At 40.5% G+C, this 21,764-nt stretch overlaps 1 protein-coding gene across 2 annotated transcripts in view; it reads left to right on the forward strand.

Moving 5' to 3' along the window:
* Positions 1-21,764, forward strand: part of znf385a (zinc finger protein 385A) — a 63,717-nt gene that overhangs the window by 17,692 nt on the left and 24,261 nt on the right. For both annotated transcript variants that reach the window (XM_068305159.1, XM_068305166.1), the window contains exon 2: positions 19,781-19,932. In XM_068305159.1, the coding sequence (XP_068161260.1) occupies positions 19,781-19,932 (152 nt within the window). The remainder of the gene's footprint in view (positions 1-19,780; positions 19,933-21,764) is intronic.

Below are 21,764 nucleotides of genomic sequence, written 5' to 3' on the forward strand. Positions count from 1 at the left end.
CTTATGTATTAAACAACGGCAAATCCTGCCCCATTTTCCTTACGAACAACTGAGCCTTTTGAAGATCATTCTGTTAACTGTAACCAATCAGAAAATAAAAATTCTTATCAGAAATTTTTTTTCTGAATTTCTGAAACTCTTTTATCGATTTATTGCTCCTGGTCCAACTTGTCTGTCATTGTGGGAAATACATGTTAATTATGATCGCGTTGTTTTAATTTTATACACCAACCTTTTTGGAAGTAGCATTGCAGTTTGAGCTCAAATAAAACTATGTCACTGCTCCTCTCAGTATTAAAGCAGCTTCAATCTGTTTTCTGTTTATCTATGAATGTTGTCTGTGCATCCAGTGGATCCAGCTGTGTGAATAAAGGTGAAACTGGAGCCAGAAAAGTTTTTGACAATTATGCAAGGAGACAGTCAAATATGTCCCTGCTCATAAATAATACAGGGACATATTTGATTGCATTCCTGCTGGACCTGACGCAGAAAGCACGAGAGTTGGGTAACAGCTGGGTAGGCAGGGTCCAGAACAAGGTGACAAGTGTTGGTAAAACAGCTTTCTCTCTTTCTTTCACCTTCTCCATTTGTCTCTCCTTCTTCCTCTGTCATTCATTTATTGACGCACTTCCAACAAGCACAAAAATCAGGAAGTTGTTACTCTCTAAATGTGAACCTGTATAATCAAAATGATTTTTAAATGTAACATCCTAATGCTATGGCTCTTTTTCTCATCTTCTCAAGTCTTCTTTTGTCTTTTCCTTTACTCCTGTTCTTGTTTAGCATCTCTCTCCCATTGAATTCCTCTCTTTTTGTTGGAAACAATCACATTATTTTCCATCTCACTGCCCAGTGCTGCTGCAATCTGAGGCTGATAGCAGGACAGAGTGATGAATAAAGGGTGTGGGTGTAGGACGTGTGCAGCACGCAATGCAGAAACAGGAAAGAGCGCATAATGGTTTGTCTTCGCCACCGTAGCTTCACATCTGTCTGTGCTTTTAGCACCAGTGAAGCAGCAGCAACATAGGGTATGAAGATTTTCCATCTCATTGTTAACTGTGGTGAACAAATGCATGTGCATTTTGCATCACTACTCTTTGAAAGAAATGTTTTGAATTGTTCTTTTGAGTGCCTTTATTTATTTAGTTACCCACACAATGCAAAACAACAATGCATCAAGTAAAGTTAAAGATGTGAATGTTTCATACAACATTCATTAAGACTTCAATATAAAATGAAATATATAAAGGTCAAATATAGAATCTTTTAAAGAACAACTTTGCCAGCTCTTATATGATAATGATATTTTGACAGGCTGGGCATGAAAATAGCAGTCAAGCTGGAGAGAGAGAGAGAGATGTAAATGACGACACTGCTCTGCAAGTTTCCTATACCTGTTTGTACTGGTGCAGATGGAAACCAATTTACTGGCTGATCCTCTGTCCTCTTCTCTGGATGCACTGACAGACACTAGAACATTGCCTGTTCCAAACAAGTCCCTTCAGACCTGGCTGTTTGCTCATCCTGTAGTATTGCTGGCTGTGGCTGTCTTGGGAAACACTCAGAAACAACTACACAGAGGTGTTTCCTTGTACAGTCAACAATACGCCTGCCATGACGTAAGCCCCATTTCCATTAGTATGACCTTTTAGTACATGCTCAGCTTGCCAATGTTGCCAAAACTTTCAGGTACCAAGTACAGTAGCACCCTGAGATACGAGCTACTCAATATAGGAGTTCCGCCCATGTTCGACGTAAAGCTTAAATTGGAGATACGAGTTGTGCTTTAGGGCAGCGGTCCCCAACCTTTTTTACTCCACGGACCGGTTTCATCACAGACAATATTTTCACGTACCGGCCTTCACTTACTCCATAATCGTTAATGATGCCAGGACAGCTGTAGTCTAATGATAAATCATCCGCAGTGGTTTTATGTAAAATGCAGACATCAACAGAAAATAAACAACTTTTTTTTCATAAATTGATAATGAACATCTCTGTAAACAAAATAACTGTAATAAATAATTATATTAAAAACTCGATTCAAGTGACTGCACTGATGAGGTTTATTTTTAAATGTAGCGACTTACAATCAGTGCATTGAACGTAGGAGAGATACTGATCATTTCCCATAAAAGGTTGAACAAGTCAATCAAATAATAATCAAAATAATGAGAATTAGTGGTTCGGGATCGCTGACAACAGGAGACAGTGACACCTGAAGTGTGTTCCGGACGTCTGGTCTACTCCACAGTTTGGTTTTCTTTACGGTCACTGCAGAAAATCCCGCTTCACAAAAACAGGAGGTTGGAAATGGAAGCAGGGTTGGAAATGGAAGCAGGGTTTGCAATACGTTTTGAGCAATCTCAGGATAATCTGCCTTGACTTTAATCCAGAACACTGGCGCAGTTGTGGGTGCTTAATTTAGGAGTAATGGCTGGTAACCTGTCACGTGACTGAGACCTGTCAAGCGGGACAGACACATGCATTTGTTTGTGCGTCATTCCGCACAGATGTCGCTTTTCAAAATAAAACATCCTTAGACTGGTAATCAATAAAAAAAAAAGAAAGTCAAACTTTTTGTGCCGCCCGGTACCTAATGTCCCATGACCAGGTACCGGGTCGCGACCTTGTGGTTGGGGACCACTGACATAGACAGATGTAACGGAGAATTCAGTAATTTTTCAAAATAAAACATCTTTCAGACTCCGAAATAAATAAAACGGAAGTAATGTAATTTATTTTTTCTTTCTGTGCGGCCCGGTACCAAATGACCCAAAGACCGGTACAGGTCCACGGCCTGCGGTTAGGTATTTCTGCTTTAGGGCACCAACGCTAGGCCAGTTGACGTATGGATACAGCATGAGCTGAGACCACATTTCGTTCTCTTTTGCGAAGTAAAGATGTAGCTTTTGAGTGCTTATGACTTTGAATTTCATTATTTTACTTTATCATTGTTTAAGTAACTACATATAGCCAGTTGTGCACCATTCTAAGTATGCATGTCTAATAGTTTAAAAAAAAAAAAAAAATTCACATAATTTAGGGGGTTTGCGACTTTTTTCACAAGGTTGGAATGGATTAAAATAATTTAAGTTACTTTAAATGGAAAGAATTGGAAAGAATTTATTGTAGTTACGAGTTGTGTGACTTAGGCCTCAGTTACAAAACAAATTCAAGTTGTATTTCAAGGTGCTACTATACTTTTTTTACCTAACTGAAAAAAAAATAGCTTAGGAAAGCCGGTCACATGAAGCATTACAGACCACTGACTGGTCATTGCCAATCTACATGGAATATCCTGCAGGACACAAATCAGTGACCGCATCACTGAAAATTTTACAGGAGGTGCAGATGTTCCTGTCTTAATCAGCTGATGAGACATATCCAGTTTCAGTAATAAGAGCGCTGCACCTTTCTGTCTGTTTAATGTAGTCCCATACTTAAAGTGCATTGACATTAGTATTTTTTACCCATAGATGTGTTAGTTTGAACTAGGCGTAGCATCTTGGTACCATTGTCATGATCAGTGACAGTAAGTCCCTTGATTCTTTAGAGAATGCTGTTTGCCAGTTCATTTGAACTTTATTAACTTTATTAATTTTATTCAGTATTTCTAAATTGCAATAAATTCAATAGCACACTGCCTTGTTTCCCCAGCAACTCACATGCCAAATATAATGTATATCAAATGAAAGATTCTTGAGATATGTACATACAGACATAGAATTTCTTCACATTTGACAGACACATATAGGCCTTAGGCGCTGCATCAATATTCGTAGAATCTGGAACTCTAACTGCTCTGTGTTCAGAGACAGATAGGAAAGGAGTATTACTTGGAGGATAACTGCTAATGATGAACCACTCCAAAAGCACACTGCTCCATTGATTTGGACAGAAGGTTTTTGTAAAAGCAGCTAACAACGTTTTACCAATGGTCCACATGCAAATGAATTAAACATTGTTCATGAAATAACATTGTTGGAGGAAACCATTAAGTCTCAGATTAGTAGCTGCGGCTAAGTGGCTAATGCAGTCAGTCTGTGTGCAAAGCTGCAGTCACACACCACTCCAAAAACACATCAATCAGTGTGTGTCAACATACTCATGATCACCATGCTAATCCTACACCAACACGCAGCAGACCATAACAGCACACACACACGCATGCACGCACGCACGCACGCACACACACACACACACACACACACACACAAGGGAACAATCCAATCCAAAGCTGCAGTGTGCAGTTGCTCTTCTGGCAGCACTTGTAAAGCTCTTCACATTTACTGTCATGTAAATGTGAGTGTTAGAGATTTCATGGTGTGTTAGTGGAGGAGGGAGTGCCTGCAGGGCAGTATGTGTGTATCTGCATGTGTGTGTTTGTGCAGAGGTGGATCTAAAAAACAAAAAAAACCCAAAATGGATGATGATTATACAGGTAGATGCAATAACCAGATGAGAACATGGTGAAACAGAATGGGCACCTGATGGTTGTCCTGAACATATTTCCATGAATGATATGTGTCTGGTTTAATGTGGAAAGGTAATGAAATGTTGCCTTACTACCTGGATAGCTAACTAATGTGTCAGCATGAGAGCAACGAGGAGGAGGATTGTTTCTGAAGGATGAATGTTGTCCATGTTCTTCTTGTATGCGCCAGATATAATAAATGCCTTCAGCATGGGGATAATATTTTTACCGGCAATTGTTTTTTTGTTCCATCCATCCATCCATCCATCCATCCATCCATCCATCCATCCAGTACATACATACATACATACATACATACATACATACATACATACATACATACATACATACATACATACATACATACATACATACATACATACATACATACATACATACATACATACATACATACATATTCTTGTAGATGAGAGGACTGTAATCTAGCAATTTGACACAAGTTGGATTTTCATTTTACTTGGTAGAAAGATTTTGGAGTGGATCAAAAAAGGGACTGGAACCTGGATTCAAAAAAAAAAAAATTTAATGATGAAAAATAAAGGATTTTCATCATTTTTATGTATTATAAATTTAGGGTTTTGGTCAAATTTGGTAAAAGGGTTTTGTGGGTCCATATCAAGGGATTCTATCATGATAATTCTTCTGTTTTGAATATGACATGAGAGGGCTTTTTTAAATACTGTAATTTACCGTGCAATAAATTGTCAATACAGGTAGTCCTCAACCTACGAACACAATTGGTTCCATTAATGTTAATGGAAACTTAACCCAGCCAACATTAGTTCCTACATCATTTCGTTCATGGAGGGAGACAACCCTGTCTATAATTTAAAAAATATGAAATAACAGGCAGTTTTCTTACAGGTTGTCTAGTCTTCATTGCTGGCACCAACTTTCAACCTGACCCAAACTGTCAGCAGTCTCAATGTTCGCGAATGTCCCCATGCACATAAATGCATTTTGCATTTTGCTTTGCCATCATGAATATAAAGATATAGAAAAAATAAACTTAATATAGACAATGGTATTCAAAATATTTTGCCTGGGTTGCTCTTTTAAATATGTCTTTGTTTTTGACCTCTTTTTCATTCTCAATAGTACTTTAGTACTTCCCGCTAGTTTCCTGAGTTTATGACAAGCTGAACTAATTTTTCCTCTGCACTTCTCCCTCTCAATATTAACTTCAAGACTGAAAACAAACTTTTTCACCAAAGAACCCAAAATGACAAATTTGCATCCTTTCCATACCAGGGTTAGAATTATCAGTATAAAACAACATAAATAGCAAAAACAGCCAGCAGCATGTATTTTATGAATTAATCATCTTTGTGGGACAGTGAAATCATTAACCCAGCAAATGAATGATGTCATTAGCAAATCTCACAAGTTTATTTGAGACATGATGTGCTTTGTGCATATGCTGTGATACCATCCCCATGCAAATATCCACCTTTCAATATGCACACTTGGAAAATGAGTATTTGTGTGTGCTTCATAACATTTGTAGTCCCTTTTTATGTATAGCTTGAACAATAATGCGGCACAGGACTCTTCTCTATGTAGCCTTTGTTTATTTACACTGAACAACAGCACAACATTACATTGCTAACAATAAAATAACATGGCAACACTTCACTGCATGAATGCATTGAGTACATTTCTAATTGACTTTCCTCTTCTTTGATTAGCTGCTAGCTGCTGCAATGTGATTGTGGCTTGCATGGATAGTAAGTACGTCATCAGAACATCACCCTCCTCATGGATGGAACAACAAAGTGCGGAGCTATTGTCACCTGGAAAATGTGCTTGTGTCACACATTTCAACAAACCCAACTATGCAAACACAATTTTCATGCACACTCATAGTGGTATTGGGCTGTCTTCCAATATGAATACAAAAGGCCGATGATGCGATGGGACCACATGCATGTCACACTGTCACCGCAGAAGGAGGAGAGCAGCACAAGGGAAAAGTTAGAAGGAGGGAGGGCTGCTAATTTTGGATGCATGGCAAGTGAGTTTAGGATAACAATCTTTTCTGCAGCTCTCCACCTCACATTTTTGTTCAGTTACCATTTGTGGCAGAGGGAGAGGGAGGAAAAGTGAGGAAAAAGAGGGAAAAAAAGAGAAAGGACAACAAAAGGAGGGGAGGAAGAGGAGGAAGGGAGGGGGATGCTCAGTGATGCAGAGGATGAGGAAGTAGATGTGAAAGAGTTGAGTGAGTATACGCACAAGGGCGGAGGGCAAGAACATTCTGTATACAGAGGCTGGGAGAGAACAGAGGACATGACATGAGATTTGGTGCAAAGCCTGCACACACCTTCAGATATGTCAGTGTCAGTTATGGTGTCACGTCTTTGCACTGTGTGTCACCACCAGAAAATAACACGTGCCATGACTGGAACAGTAGTAAACATGAAACTGTGTGACATAATTTCCTCGTGAAGAGCGTCTGTTATGAAACACTGCAACTGTCTCATTTTCCACACCTTTTCAAAGGAACAGTTCCCAGCCCTCTGCATGGGGTCCCCCCTGCATCAAATTGAGATCTATAGAGATGCAGCTTAATCTACCATCTCCTCTCATCAGCTACCCCATCCTTGTATTCCATCTTTTTTCATCTCTCTCTCTCTCTCTCTCTCTCTCTCTCTCTCTCTCTCTCTCTCTCTCTCTCTCTCTCTCTCTCTCTCTCTCTCTCTCTCTCTCTCTCTCTACAAACCAATTATAAAGATGATATCCACTGTCAGTCAGCAGCTGACAGAGGAAGCCTAGTCTCTTTAACATGCTAATGGAATGCCAGATTCAATCAGGCCTTTGTGTGGTAGAGGGGAGGGCAGCACTGCTCATTAAAAAATAAATCACAATAACAATGAGGCCTAGGCTGCAAAGGCAAGCAGCACCTAAACCGCGGCATTGAACTCTCTTCCTCACTGCTCTCTCTGGAAATACCACCCTGCTTTTGTACCTGCCCTTTCTTTTTGATGCAAACTGGCAAATAATGGCGCTGGTACATGGGGAGTGAGGAGGTAGAGGTCGGGCACCGACCGAGAGGGTGGAGTCTCCCTGAATCATATGAAAAAAAAAGAAAGAAAATAAGTCAAGTCAGCATTATGTCATTTTCACTAGCCATAGATTTTGTCTGTTGTCTTTCACCAGTGAGGCTGCTGTCACTAAGGCCTGTTCTCCAGACACACACACACACACGCACGCACGCACGCACGCACGCACGCACGCACGCACACACACACACACACACACACACACACACACACACAAACACACACCCAAATTGAAATGAATTATATAACAAGGTCATTCAAAATCATGATGTATTCTTACCGGGCTTTTAGGATTAAATGCATTTTTTTTTAAATGTTGCAAAAAAGCTGTTGATAGTCACAGTCATAAGCAGGCACATTATCACAAAAGTTGAATATCATATCATGTCATTATTTTGGTGTGTTTTTTACAAATAAATAATAACTTTCAATGTATACACCCACACTTGTGGGAGGCTAGCAATGTTCCCTCTAAATTGCACGCCTGCACAATTGCGCACTGCTAGCACAGTCTCTTTTATATAAACGTACTGTGGTATCTTGTGTCTTGTTACTGTTGTGTGTTGCTGCCCTGAGTTGTTCTGCGTTTGGAGGTAACCTGGACAAAGTGTACAACCATGTGAAAAATAAGGTAAAATCTAAATGAGATTTGTGCATATTCTAATGATATTTATTAATATTTTTTATTTATGGATATTAATCATTAAAGGCTGTTACTACTGGATAATTTTGGGTAGTAGAAATGCTAATAAAAAAGGAGTATTTAGACATTTTACAGACAAAGAGTGACAGGCATTTACTGTAAACTGTATGACAAACAACAACACACGTCATTGTGCAAAATGTGAGTGTTTTAATGTGAACAAAATGTTATGTCAGAAAGGTGTATATGTGTCATTTCTTCCAGAACAGGAAGAATTAGAATTAGGCCACAACTGGACCTCACAGAGACCAAAGCAGGACCTTCACATATAACATATCACACATCTCATGAAGAACAAGATTTTTGTCTTTCATTTCAAGTGGGCCAAATCACTTATATTAAAAGTAAACTAATGAAAATTGCTACTGTAGTTGGATTTTTTTAATTAGCCATATAACTTGCTATGATCCAAGGTTTTGAACATGTGTGATACTGGTGTGTGGCCAAAGTGTGTACATCTGATGTTGCTCACAGTGGTCCTCAGTGCGCTCAGGAAGCTTGTGTGTTTGCCCAGACACATGAAAAATTAGAGGGAACATTGGAGTGTGCACAAGTGAGTGTCAGGCACCGCGTTGGGGAACCTGATATGTCACCCAATGTCTTCATTACAGGTTGGATGTGTTCATACAAGCTGGTGATCAGGCTTGATATTTTTGACTACATTACTAGGATGTGGATCTGATGTTATTTTCATGTGAATCTAGTATATTTATTGCAGCTCTGTGCGTGTTTAGTCTTTCCTTTCTTCTCAGTGAAGCTGCACCATCTCAGTAATTCATTATTTTTAATGTATTAACTAGAAAACCTGTCTTCAAAGACACAGATGCCTCTAGTACTGGAGTAGCTCAGTTTATGTGTCTGTGGATAGATTCTATCCACGGAACGCAAGAAAACTGACAATATGTAACTTTTAATAAAAAGTCCAAACACAAAGGGACTTTCTCAAGACACAAATAATGCATTATACAACATTGTTCATGCTGAGTGGATTAAACGTGTAAATTATTTCAGTATTAATGGCTTCTTGTCTATGTGACCCCACATTCCTCCAGCTGTGGACTAGTGTTATCCATCATGACATGTTCTTTTTATTCTTATTGTGGGTTATGTGATAAATGTTTGTTAGTTATGGATTGACATGAACCCAAAGGGAGAATATCTGCCTCAGCAGTGTTTCTCTTCACGAGGTTGAATCTGAAGTGATTCAGCTGCCACAATTTACAAGCATATTGTACCACGTTCAGTGTCTGATGTCCTCATTGCTCTCATTACCATGCTGCTCTAGATAGCCTTTCAAAAGCCCAGCGCTCCTTTCATCTATGGTACTCTTTGTTTAAGTTCTCCCGATGGGTTTGTAATTCAAAGATGCTTACTTCCTCTTTATACATCATACATCAACACTTGAAAATGCAGGTTTGCGTGTCAAAGTGTGTGCCGGTTTATATCCACGTGTCTGTGGATTAGAGATTTATCACAGGAAAGATCAACCGGCACTTGCTGAATAATGCATCACTTGGTATTATAGAAAATATGCTGAATAGGCTTCAGCTGCACTTGAAGGTGTTGGAGGTGGAATGAACATGTACGTATGAGACATGAGAGAAAACACTGCTCTCATCCATGACAAATGGGCTCAAGTCTGATTCAAGGAGATTTCATTCTTTCACATAATGAGCCGTCCTCAGGGATTTAGCATCCATGTGGGAATCTTTTGGTTGGATTGCACAAATAAAATCTAAATCCCAACATCACCTCCGTACTCTAATGTTCACATGTGGCTTTAACCTTTTGAAATCAGTAGTGTCTTTGAGCACGTTTACCTGAGTCCTTACCTGAGGGATGTGATAGATGCTGACTCAGACAAACGCGCCATTTGGGAATCACGCCAATGACAAGTGACATTGCAGATGAGACCCCCACCCCGACTCCCCGAGCACTTAAATAGATTGGGCTGTGTGAGTGTTGAACTACTCAAAGATAAAGAGCACCATGTTAAAGGACATGCTCATTTGAGGAGCTACTCCATATTCATAAAAAATACACTGCAGGGCTGAATTGAAAGCAGCGGCTGTCAAGCACATAAAGTCACCTCCTCCACTCTATTACGCTGATAGCATTCTGCCCTCTACAATCCTTGGGGAAATGGAAGTCAGTGAAATGGACTGGTGATCACTGGGGTATGTTGTAGTTAGCTTTCTTCACAGAACACACATGGTTTTTTAAAAATCCCTAAATGCCCCCCCTTTTTACTGCCCCATTAGGCCTCATTGTGTTTTTCTTCAGTCAGAGCTGAGGGTCTAATCACAGAAAGAATCTGGTGGCTTTGTTGTCATCATCCCAAATGTATTTGGGTTATTCCACCTGTTTGAGGCTGGGTGATAGAATTCCATACCTGAGGGGACAAGTTTCTGGGAGGTGCATGGGAATAAAGTTGCATGCTATTGTTCCGTCTGGGTGTGTGTCCTGCACCTCGAACAAGGCAAGAAGTGGCGACTATGGGGGAGAAATTTTGGTGGGGGATGGGTGGCGAGGAACAACAAGGAGTGGATTTGAACAGGTTTTAGGTAGAAAAACAGCATGCAGCAATGGACAGGTAGGGGTAGAGGGAGAGGATATATTCCAGTTTGCTGCCTTCCGAGTTAAAAAATGTCACCTTGCCCTCTTTAGGTGACTCTCTTTTTCTCTTTTATTCTTCTCTTCCTGTTTCAGTGAACTGATACACAGACAGAATTTTCCCTCCAGTTTCTACTTATTCCATATGTCTTATCTTCCTCTGCTGCAATTGATGTTAGTTCCTGAGCAGACAAAACAAAGCAATGCTCTGGTTTCTTCTCCATACTATTCCAGCAGTCCATCAATCACCGACTGAGACATTGCCAATAGCCAGAGACATTCAGACACATCCCCAATGGACAGCTCTGTGATCATCTTACAAACCTGGCTGGCCCTCGACCAAGGGGGGGATCATTCATTACAAAAGAAAAATACATAAAAAGATAGAAACCTGAGAAAGAAAGAGCAGATGACAAAGCTTAGCTAATGTGTGCATATAATATAAGCCAGCCACATAACATGTAACTGAACAGTTGTCTTTCTTGTAAGGAGCCTGTTTTCAAGGTCAGTTAAATGTTCTGACTCATGCATCACTGCAGTCACATGCTCCCTTTCATGGCACATCACTCAAAATACTAATACGGGAGCTTTTGTGTTGCAGGATGGCCCCTTATAATCACAGTCTCTATGTAGTCATACTACATCAAACATCCAGCTTCACCTCTCAGCATTACAACAAAGTCAGATTTCCTTCTTTTATTGCTACTGTTCTCTCTAAAAAATAAAAAATAAATTTAAAAAAAGCGACTGCTCAACCCTGCAGGCAGAGAGTGTTACATAAAGAAAGGCTTTAGTTTGAGTATTACTTTAATGGTCTGGGTTCATGTTATAATTAAGGTTAAATAAAATAGAGGTACTTTTCAACCATGATGGTCGGCTTCCATGCCAAAATCTGTCGCCCTCTCTCACTCCCTCCCTCTCTCTCTCTCTCTCTCTCTCTCTCTCTCTCTCTCTCTCTCTCACTCTCTCTCTCTCTCTCTCTCTCTCTCTCTCTCTCTCTCTCTCTCTCTCTCTCTCTCTCTCTCCCTCTCTTAGACTGTACCTTGTTCTGTCACAGTCGTACTGCGGAGAGCTGCGGTGCACTGTGCTGTTTGTGTTCCCATTATCCCGAGCTGTCCCCCCCCATTAGCCCTGACAGCTATTTGTCTGTCATTATTGACCTCAAAACAGCACAAACAGTCTTTGTCAGTCTGCACATACACACATATCAGCCTAAGAGGTGAAGCCTTGCACTGCTAAATCATTTTTTGTTGGAGCTGTAGTTCAAACTTAATTACATGCTTTCATCACACAAGGTGCTGCAGAGATAAATATCATGTTGGAATGTAATGTTACTGAGGTCAATTCAGACTCATTTTCATTCAGCCTATCTGTCCTGTCCCGTTTGAGTTGGTGCAAGTTGTAACGTGAAGCTTAAAATACGGCTACTTTTTGAAAGTATCTACACTATTACAGCTTTCATTGAAACCACATACCCAAATGATATAAGATGTGAATAAAGGTATAAAGTGGTGTCATTGCCATAGCCCTTGGATGGGTATATATTAAAGAGCAGTTTAAAAAAACATTTTAAAAAAAGATGACGGGGAAATGAAAGGATTTGTCTTTGCAAAGCTGATCACAGTCTACAGCATATCTGCAGTATGAGTCGCAATCTAGAACAGACAGCCAACTAGAGTTGTACGCATGTATGTGCATGTCAGTGTGTGGGTACATCTCTGTGTTTGTGTGTTGTACCAGAGTACAATCCCTCAATCCTGCAAGTAACAAAAGCCAACAGCCTCCAAAAGTTCAGCTTCTGGCTAATGGAGAGCCGGTAGGAGATTTATCCGATGGATTAGAGGGATGGCTCAGACGTGTGCAATTCTATTTTTTTTTTGGTGTGTTTTACATGATTGTTGAGTTAAGGGGTGGCAGGCAAGGTAGGCACTGATATTATATGTAGGCTGTCTACAACCTCATGCCATCCCATTATTTTTTGACATAATACTCTTTCTGTTGCTAGCATCTTTCTCTCCATCTCTCCTGGAATCCCCAGCGAACTCCTCTGTGTCTACCAGAGAGACAGACTTGTAATTAAATCCTCCCAGCCTTGACTCAACTACTTAAAAGAGATCAAGGTGCGATCCTTTAGGGGGGCTTTTTGGGGCCTGACACTGTCATATTATCTCACTAGGATGTCATTACCTCCCTATTCACTCTGCTATTATGTTAATGTTCCTCTTTTGGAGATACTAGAGGTTTACTTGGTCTTGCTTTTGTGTAGAGCGAATATGTTTTAATGAATAGCTGCTATGTGCAATTATATTATATAATGTTTTTGATTAGAAGCTGCTATGTCTGTGTGAAGTGTCTGTTGTGGTAGAATGAAGGAAGATTAAGAAATCAGCTAAATGAACATTTAAACCATGCACGTGAAGCTAAATTTTGGAAGCTTTGATTGCTCAAAGGAGGTTTTCTGAAAAACATCCTTATCTAAATTTTGCTGCAGTTTGGTAATATATAAATAAATACATTTTTGCTGCAGCGGTGTTTTTAGATGTACAGTCACATACATGCTGTAGTGTGTATTTTAACTTACAGCACAATAAAATTAGGAAAATTGCTGCTAGCCAAATTGGTAGGTTGGGTAAAATCTCAAAGACCTATAATTAGAAGGAAAGTCTAACACTCACTGACTGATGCAGAAAGATGCACAGAGACAAACACCCTAACCGTGTAACTGTAGCCTAATAAAAAAAACTGACACAAAGCCAGTGTTCATTTTTAAGCCATTTATATAAGACTTTAGAATCCACTACTGGCACTGTATTTTTTTGGGGTCATTTGCAGTTTTGTGAGTGCGTGAGTGTCTCACTGCAGTGTGTACCGGTATAGTTGAATTATGTACTGAGACATGTTCTGACTAATATTTAGCGCTCTGTCTCGAGTATTAGGTTACAGTTTCTGCATTATTTCTCATAACCTTTCTTCTCCACCTGCCATATACAGGAACATGCACACTGTTACAGGTAGACAGAAAGATACACACACACACACACACACACACACACGCACGCACGCACGCACGCACGCACGCACGCACGCACGCACGCACGCACGCACGCACACACACACACACACACAGCAAATGCATCACATACTTTACATGCACTGATATGTCAACTGGCATTTGAAGCAATGAAACAAGTTTTAGCTTTTCTAGCTCTTCCCTATATAATCCTGTCATAAAAGCCAAGCAAAACCCCAGCAGGTCCATGGAAGCAAGTCAAACAAATCTCTATGTGCATTCACCAGCTTTGTACGCATACATTAACTTTTACAAGAATAAACAAATTTGCATAGTGCGGTACGAAATATGTATAAGACAGTTTTATGCAAACAAGTGACATTAACATCTCATGATAGTTTTTAGGTATTTGTGGCTGCGAGGTTTACAGTGAGGCACAGCAGCACACTCTTGTGGTCATTTATTGTCATTCATAAAGTGCAACTCTACCTGTGAGTCTATAATTTATTGCTACCGGGGGCTGCGGCAGCTAATCTGTAGGATGGCTGCCATAGCTGTCTGAAGGAATCATGCAGGAGGGTAAACACAATGCAGCTGGCAGACAAACACACACACCTGAAGACCTGACTGGCGCTCGGTGCTGTACAATCTGATGTATTAGATGAACATGACAGTCTGTACGCATGACTCCAATGCTGCATTATAGATGTAGCTCTGTGGGCATGACTCTTCATAGGCTTGAGTGGAAAATCCTCTCTAAGCGTTAATGTGATTTGTAAGTCACAGAAAAAAATGGTATTAAGATGCTCCAGGACTTGCATGTGTTTATGTGTGAGTGCATACATGTCTCTGATATGTGACCTCTTGCCAGCATTAATGTGTGAGACACTTTCTTGTGCATTTCACAGGCGTATGATTCTGTTGATTGTCCTTGTGGTCAGGTAAAAGAGGGGCTTGGTCCGAGACTGGAAGGGAATACCGAATTCATTCCCTCTCTGCTTCTTGTGCTCTCTGTGTCTGCACTCTATCATGTTGCCGCAACCGCTGAAATGAATTGGCTATTCCTGTAGGTGCGGCCACATCTGTGTGTACAACACAGATTACACACTGAGATGATCACAAGGGAGGGAAGGAGAAAATGAGAGAGAGATGAGAAAGAGAAATGGCAAAAGCAATGGAGACAGACAGGCAGATGGCCAGCCATCCGTCACACACTGCAAATCATATGAAACAGTTGACCAGCAGGGACATAGCAGAAAAATCAGACATCTTTGCCTGATCATAAACACTGTGATAATCCTGACCCAGACATTTTACGTCAGTGAAAGTCTCCTCCTTATTGGTTATGAAATAGTCCAGGAACTCCAGTTTGCATCTGTTCTTTGAGTTAGTCTTTGTCCAGACAGCCACCATCCTCTGAAGTGCCAAACTGAGACTGTGGAACTGGTAATGGGGTTTCTGCAGTCTGGTGAATGGAAGGGACAGATTGTGAGACTATGTTGGAATTATGTCGAGTTAGCTCCCATTGCAGCCCCTGGTCTCATTAAATCATCTCACCGACTCAGAGTTCTCTTAATAATGCATGTATGAGCAGAGGGTAGTCTTTTTTCAAGAGTTAGACAACATTTGGTGTGAAGTTTCAATGTGCCACTCACATTACCTTCAGGACAATTGAGTGATAATTATTATTGTGGCTGCTGCATGGCAAAACAGACTCCAGAAAGAATGTGCCTCTCATTTTATTATTTGATCAGACCCCATACGATTAAATACATTTCATCTTATCAGCTCTTGTTTTTGTAATATTCCAACATCAAACATATCAACAGCCTGGTCCTATCATCTCCATCCCTTCTGGACCATGTGGGGGAGAGGTGTTCGCTTCATGGCCCTGCAAGAAGCCAAGTTGGCATCCTGACTGAGACCACCTCCTTTTCCTGGTCCCTGCTACCAAGGAGCCTTGCACATCTGTGCTTGTCCAGGGTGCCTGGAGCCAGGCTAGCCTGCTCCCATTGTTCTCCACTGAAAGCACCCAAGGCTGAACGCAGGCTGAAAACAATGTGGAACAACCCACGCAACCTCTTAGATAATCTTAGGCACGAAAAATTCTGTTACCCTAGATTTTGGAAACAGTTCTTTGTCTTGCAGCACAGAAGAGGAAAACACCCTATGGTGATTCTCCTTCCCTCTGAATTAATCTCTAGATGAAGACGTTATCGCATGAGCAGAATAATCCTGCATAGTATGGCTGAAATAATACCTTTTATCATGCATATACATATTAATATTTACATACATTTTGTATTTACAGTTGAGGTGTAGGTGTGGCCAGAATTATCAGGGCCATGCAGGGTAGTGAATTACTCCAAGGAAGAGAATCATCCTCTCTTATCTTTGATCTGTCTTCTTCCTGCTCCGTAACTTGAACGATCCTTCTTTCCTCTTCCTCTCTATTTATATATACTTCAACATGTTTTCATCTTCCTGTCTCAGTCTGCCGATAGCCTGTTATGCCCTCTGTGTGACTCTGTATGCGAAAGGAACACAATGCGTAAACATACACTTGGAATAATCCTTTCTAATATAAAGTATTAATCTAAACTTCAATCAAATTTGTAATCAAATTGTTCCTGAACTCAGGTTCTTGAACTGAAAATGATTGCAGCAAAAACAGAACCATTAAAGCCACTTGTTAAAATACTTTAGAGCGTTGATGGTCTCTGACAGTCTGGTAGGATTGTTTGTCAGGTCAGAGGGTTTAACAACATCCAGCTCACTCTGATTGGCTGTCTGTCACCCTGTCAAACATGGACCTTCTCATAGATCAGGCGCCAAAAGCCTGAAAAGAGAATATACTGAGGAAATACTCTATCTTCTGTGTGCAGTAATTAACTTTTGCTTTACTTGAGGCTTCGGTCATAAGTTGTTTTCATGTTTGACTGTTGATGATTTCAGCGGAGGACAGTGCATGTTTGGTATTCGTTGAGCAAATAAATAAATATGAATAATTGTTGAATACTCAGCTTCCCCATTCAGCATTGTGTTACAGTTGTATATGTATAGATTGGTGCTGTGGTTTGTTTGCTTCACGTTGTCTCGATCTGTGGTTTAATACAAACACTGGCGGCTTATCATTTAATTGGCTCTGACTGTAGGCGAGATTGTGCCAATGTGCACAGCAGAGTCTGATGGGACCACATACAAGCATTGATTTATTTGCAGTCGCACACACTGCACAAATACATGCATGAACAATAGCTTGCACAGGTCACACAGGCACACCAATGCACCATACAATGATTTGTTTGATTTACACTGTGAGGTGGTTCCTGGAGATGGTTTTAAATTAATAGGGTAATTATACAGTGGGAGAAGACAAACACTATGATTTATGCAAACTGACAAACCAAGCACACACACACACACACACACACACACACACACACACACACACACACACACACACACACACACACACACACACACACACACACACACACACACACACACACACACACACAGCTCTACAGTATATGCACAGTGTCTCTGATGGATGCAACTGTGCCCAACACGTCTGCTCCTCAGCTCATTTCATTTTTTCCAGATTTTAGCTCATCCTGCTGCTGTTGCAGAGAAGAGACACAATCTGTTCCCAGGTCAGCCAATTTCTCTGCCTGCCAGAGTCTATATGAACCATTGCCTCTTTTCATATGTTCAAATACAGATTTCTTCAGGAGCTACAAACATTTAGTACTGGAGAACTTTCAAGCAAAATGCTTACACAAAGAGAAACATCACATGAACACACTCCATTAATCATCTTGCAGTATAACGCAGTGATATATAAAGTCAAGAGGCAGCATCTCATTGTTAGTGGTGCATCGCCGGAGGAGGAGAGGCCTTCATCAGTCATGGAGGTAGAGGTGAAGGAGAGCAGAGCAGGAACTCGCATTGGGCAGAATACAACATGAGCTCAGCAAAACAAAATTACTATGGAAACTAGATATTTTACATTCATTAGTAAGACGTCTGTGTAGGTTCTCAGTCATCTAGGTCATGGTTATCCAAAAGCTGTTTGAGTCGATCCACTGGACGTTAAGAAAGTTCTTGAAGACGTTCGTCTCTCATCCAAGAGACTTCTTCATCCAAGAAGTCTCTTGGATGAGAGACGAAACGTCTTCAAGAACTTTCTTAACGTCCAGTGGATCGACTAAAACAGCTTTTGGACATTCATTTGTAGCAAAGATTTGTGTGGGAATTTCTGATTTGGAACCCATAACAAAGTTTTCGTTTGATAGTGAATCATCTAACTGAGTGATGGAGAAACACACATGCATGTTTGTTTCCTCTAACAAGTGTTTGCATGTGTATATTTGTGTTTTTGTCCACCCAGCCAGATGAAATGATGCAGTCCTCTCACAGCAGTGATGAACACAGCTGGGCTTCAGCTGAGACAGCACTTGTACCGAGGCTGACAGTCATTCTCTTCCTTTTTTATCTTTTTCTTTTCTGCACTCTCTAATCCAAACACAGACTGCATCTGCTAACGCGATATTTTTCCAATGCGGCAGACACATTATTTTCTACAATCACATTCAGTTGAAATAAAGCTGGAGGAAAATGCAGGGGTGGAAGTAATGCATGAATTATCATGTAAAAGTGTAGAGGAAGGTAGAAATGAGTGGTGGCAGGAAGCGAAATGAGGGACAGTGTGTAAGAGGGAAAAAGTGGCTTATAGCAATCCCAAAAGGAGAGCAGCAAAGCTTTAAGTCTCGAAGGATTTTGAAAGCCACAGAAATCCAGTAGCTGATATTAAGAGGCTTAATCTAAGAGCTCACCGATGCTGAGTTTGCTGTGTGGGCTCCATCACCATCATCCTTGACAGAGGTTAAAGAGGAGATGAGGGAGAACAAGGAAGAGGGGCAGAAAAGCAGATGGAGGTGATGATGAGAATAGGGAGCTGTGTATCATGATGACAACCTTGCATGCTTTTATGGGAGAATTTAACCTTGACATAGTACACAGGTGTGTGTATTTGTTTGCATGTTGGGTAACCTTGCAGTGGGATTTGGAGGTGACTCCTGCAAAAAATCCACTCCACACCGTGTCTAATACGTTCAAAGCCCTCTAGCATGCCACACACATAAGTGATGGAATCAGAGTCTACAATTTCAGTCGTTCCATAATTAGACATAATCAACTGACACAATTCCAGAACCAGGATAACACAAAGCTGCACATGCTGAGATGAAAGTCATTATCATCAAATTGCATATACTGTATCTCCCATGGAGACAAGAGGAGACTGGTAGACAAGTTGATGAGAGGGATCCCCAACCATCTTTGTGACATTTCCTTCTCCGCTGTGGCATCCTTGCTTCATTCCATGTCGGCGTTTTAGCATAATGAAACATGTCAGTGATCTCTTAAACCCTCGGTATCTGAGCATTTGCGTGCAGCGGTGTCACTGCATGTTGGCACGTCAGTCTTGTCAGTACATCAGGAAAAATAGAATGTCTATTCACAGCAATCTTTTGTGCATCCTCATCAGCCTAATGTTGCTTTTTCCCACAGTTAATGTGTTCCTCAGGGGTGCCACAGTTTTGCTCTGTCTGCTGAGAAATAATTGCCTTTCAGTGCAATTATGTCTCACTGTGCATTCTGGAATTCAGTGGCACATTCCAGAAGCATGCAATCAGTAATAATCTGCATAATTCTTTTTTTTCCCTCTCAAGCCGTTTTCTTTATTTGATACTTCATTTTAGTCTAATGGCCATAAACTGTGTTTCCAATAATTACTTTAATTGTGAAAACAAACATGGTAATGGTTTGGGACATTAGAGTTATATAAGAACAAGAACTGTTTATCTGAATTCATGGATCTTTTCTGTGTGCAGGAGGCATCAACAGGGCCGGAGCGGCAGTGCCTACGTTCTTGCGGACCCCCACCATGATCCAGCCCCACCTGGATATGAAGCCCTTCCTGCCATTCCCCATGGACACCACCCTTCCTCCACACAGCATGAGCCTCTTCCACAACTTCAACACTGTGAGAGTTGATGCAAATGCAAACACACACACACATGTGAGACATCTACTGACTCACTCATTGTAATAATAACACACAAGAGTGACCTATTTCTCTTAAAATAAATGTAGGTCTGTCATTTGTCACATCCATATTGCTTACTTGTTTCATATTTGCTGCTGCTGTCTGTTTCACATATTTTTGTAATTCTATAACTGCTTTAAATACTACGTCTTTAAATTGTTTTCATACTGTAACAAGCCTCTATAAGAGAAGCAGATTATTCCTAAAACTGTATAAATTCATTCCTTATTCATTTTTCTAAGGGCATCTTTATAGCTGCGTGCTTCAAACACCAGAGTTTGTTTGATGTGATATTTATTTTAACTAAGAGGGAACTTCCTATTTCCCCAGGCTCTGACTAACATCTTATCAGTTAGATGAGACTTTACAGACATTTAGCATCGGCTCAGCATAATATGCCGACTGCTCCTCCAGACACCATTAGGAAATTTAAATATATTTCCCATCAGCAAAATGTAAAATCGGTGAACTTTGTACGCACTACATGTGAGCCGATGCCATTATTCAACAACATCTGAAAGGGTTGTTCTCTACACGTCTCAGACCATTTTCTTTTTTTTTCTGTTTTGGTTGGTTGGTTTCTAGCCCCAAATTTACAATGGACCAATGCACGAACATCTTGCTACTAATTGGATATCATCTGACTCTTGCTCCAACAATGTATGCTTCAAGGATAGTAGCATTAACCAGACACCATATTAACACTAATTAACATGCAGTACACACATAGATATGAAATATACACCCCCTCGTTTTTCATTTTACATTCATTGGCATCGACCTGAAAGCTCCCTGAGAATTAGTCTTTATCTTGCTGCCTCCAATCGAATCTTGCTCTCTGCCTCCTTTTGTCCGCATATCCTCTACCTCATCAGGACAGTGGCAACACCTGAAGCCTGCATGGTGCTTTTAATATCATCAGCTGATGCTAATGAAGGTCATTCCTGAGTGGTGTTTTACAGCCACGTGGCCAGAAGATGGGGCCATAGGCCAGGAGATGGGGCCATAGGACAGGATCAGACCACACGCTGACCTTTTTGTTACCCTGCAAACTATGACACCCATATAGACTGTAATCAGATGCATTTACTGTACTGTATTGCATTAAATGAAGAAACGATATTAGACTTTATGTACTATTAGTGATAGAGCTTTGGAAAATGCCAAATTTACAGCTCAAGATGCCACGAATGACGTCACTGTTTTGAAGTTTGCCTGCAGAGGAAGTCGTTGCCTTCAGCTTTCCTAGAGACATTTTTATGTTACTGTAGCATTGTGATTTTGAGTACATTCATGCAGGCAGAGTAAACAGTTGTAGTTCTGTTTATATTTAAAGCCAATTTTATAGCTTCTTTGGCTTTTAGGTCGAAAGATATTCAAACAACTCTCCTAATGTCTCGTCTCTTTCATTTAATGCAATGAATGTTGGGTGAGCTTAGTTATTATACTTTAAAGACACTGTTCTTAGTCATTTAAACACCTCCCGGTGACTGCTTGCACCATCATTGTCTGATAATTATGGATTTTTATAAAACCTCAATGAATATACAGCATTCTATCTGTAATAGAACAAAGAATTGTCCCTAAGCTGATATATACTCAATCAGTCTCTTTTAATAAGTGATCTGTCCTGAGTTTTAATGAGACTCAAATTGAGGGTTATTAGCCCCACAGTAGAGAAATGGCTTCTCCAAAACCCACAGGCAGTTTTAATGTTCCTTTAATGCGATTTGTCCTCTGTCCACCTGTCTTGTCCAATGTGCCTCCAG

Source organism: Antennarius striatus, chromosome 2 (assembly GCF_040054535.1).
Source record: "Antennarius striatus isolate MH-2024 chromosome 2, ASM4005453v1, whole genome shotgun sequence".
Classification (NCBI taxonomy): Eukaryota; Metazoa; Chordata; class Actinopteri; order Lophiiformes; family Antennariidae; genus Antennarius; species Antennarius striatus.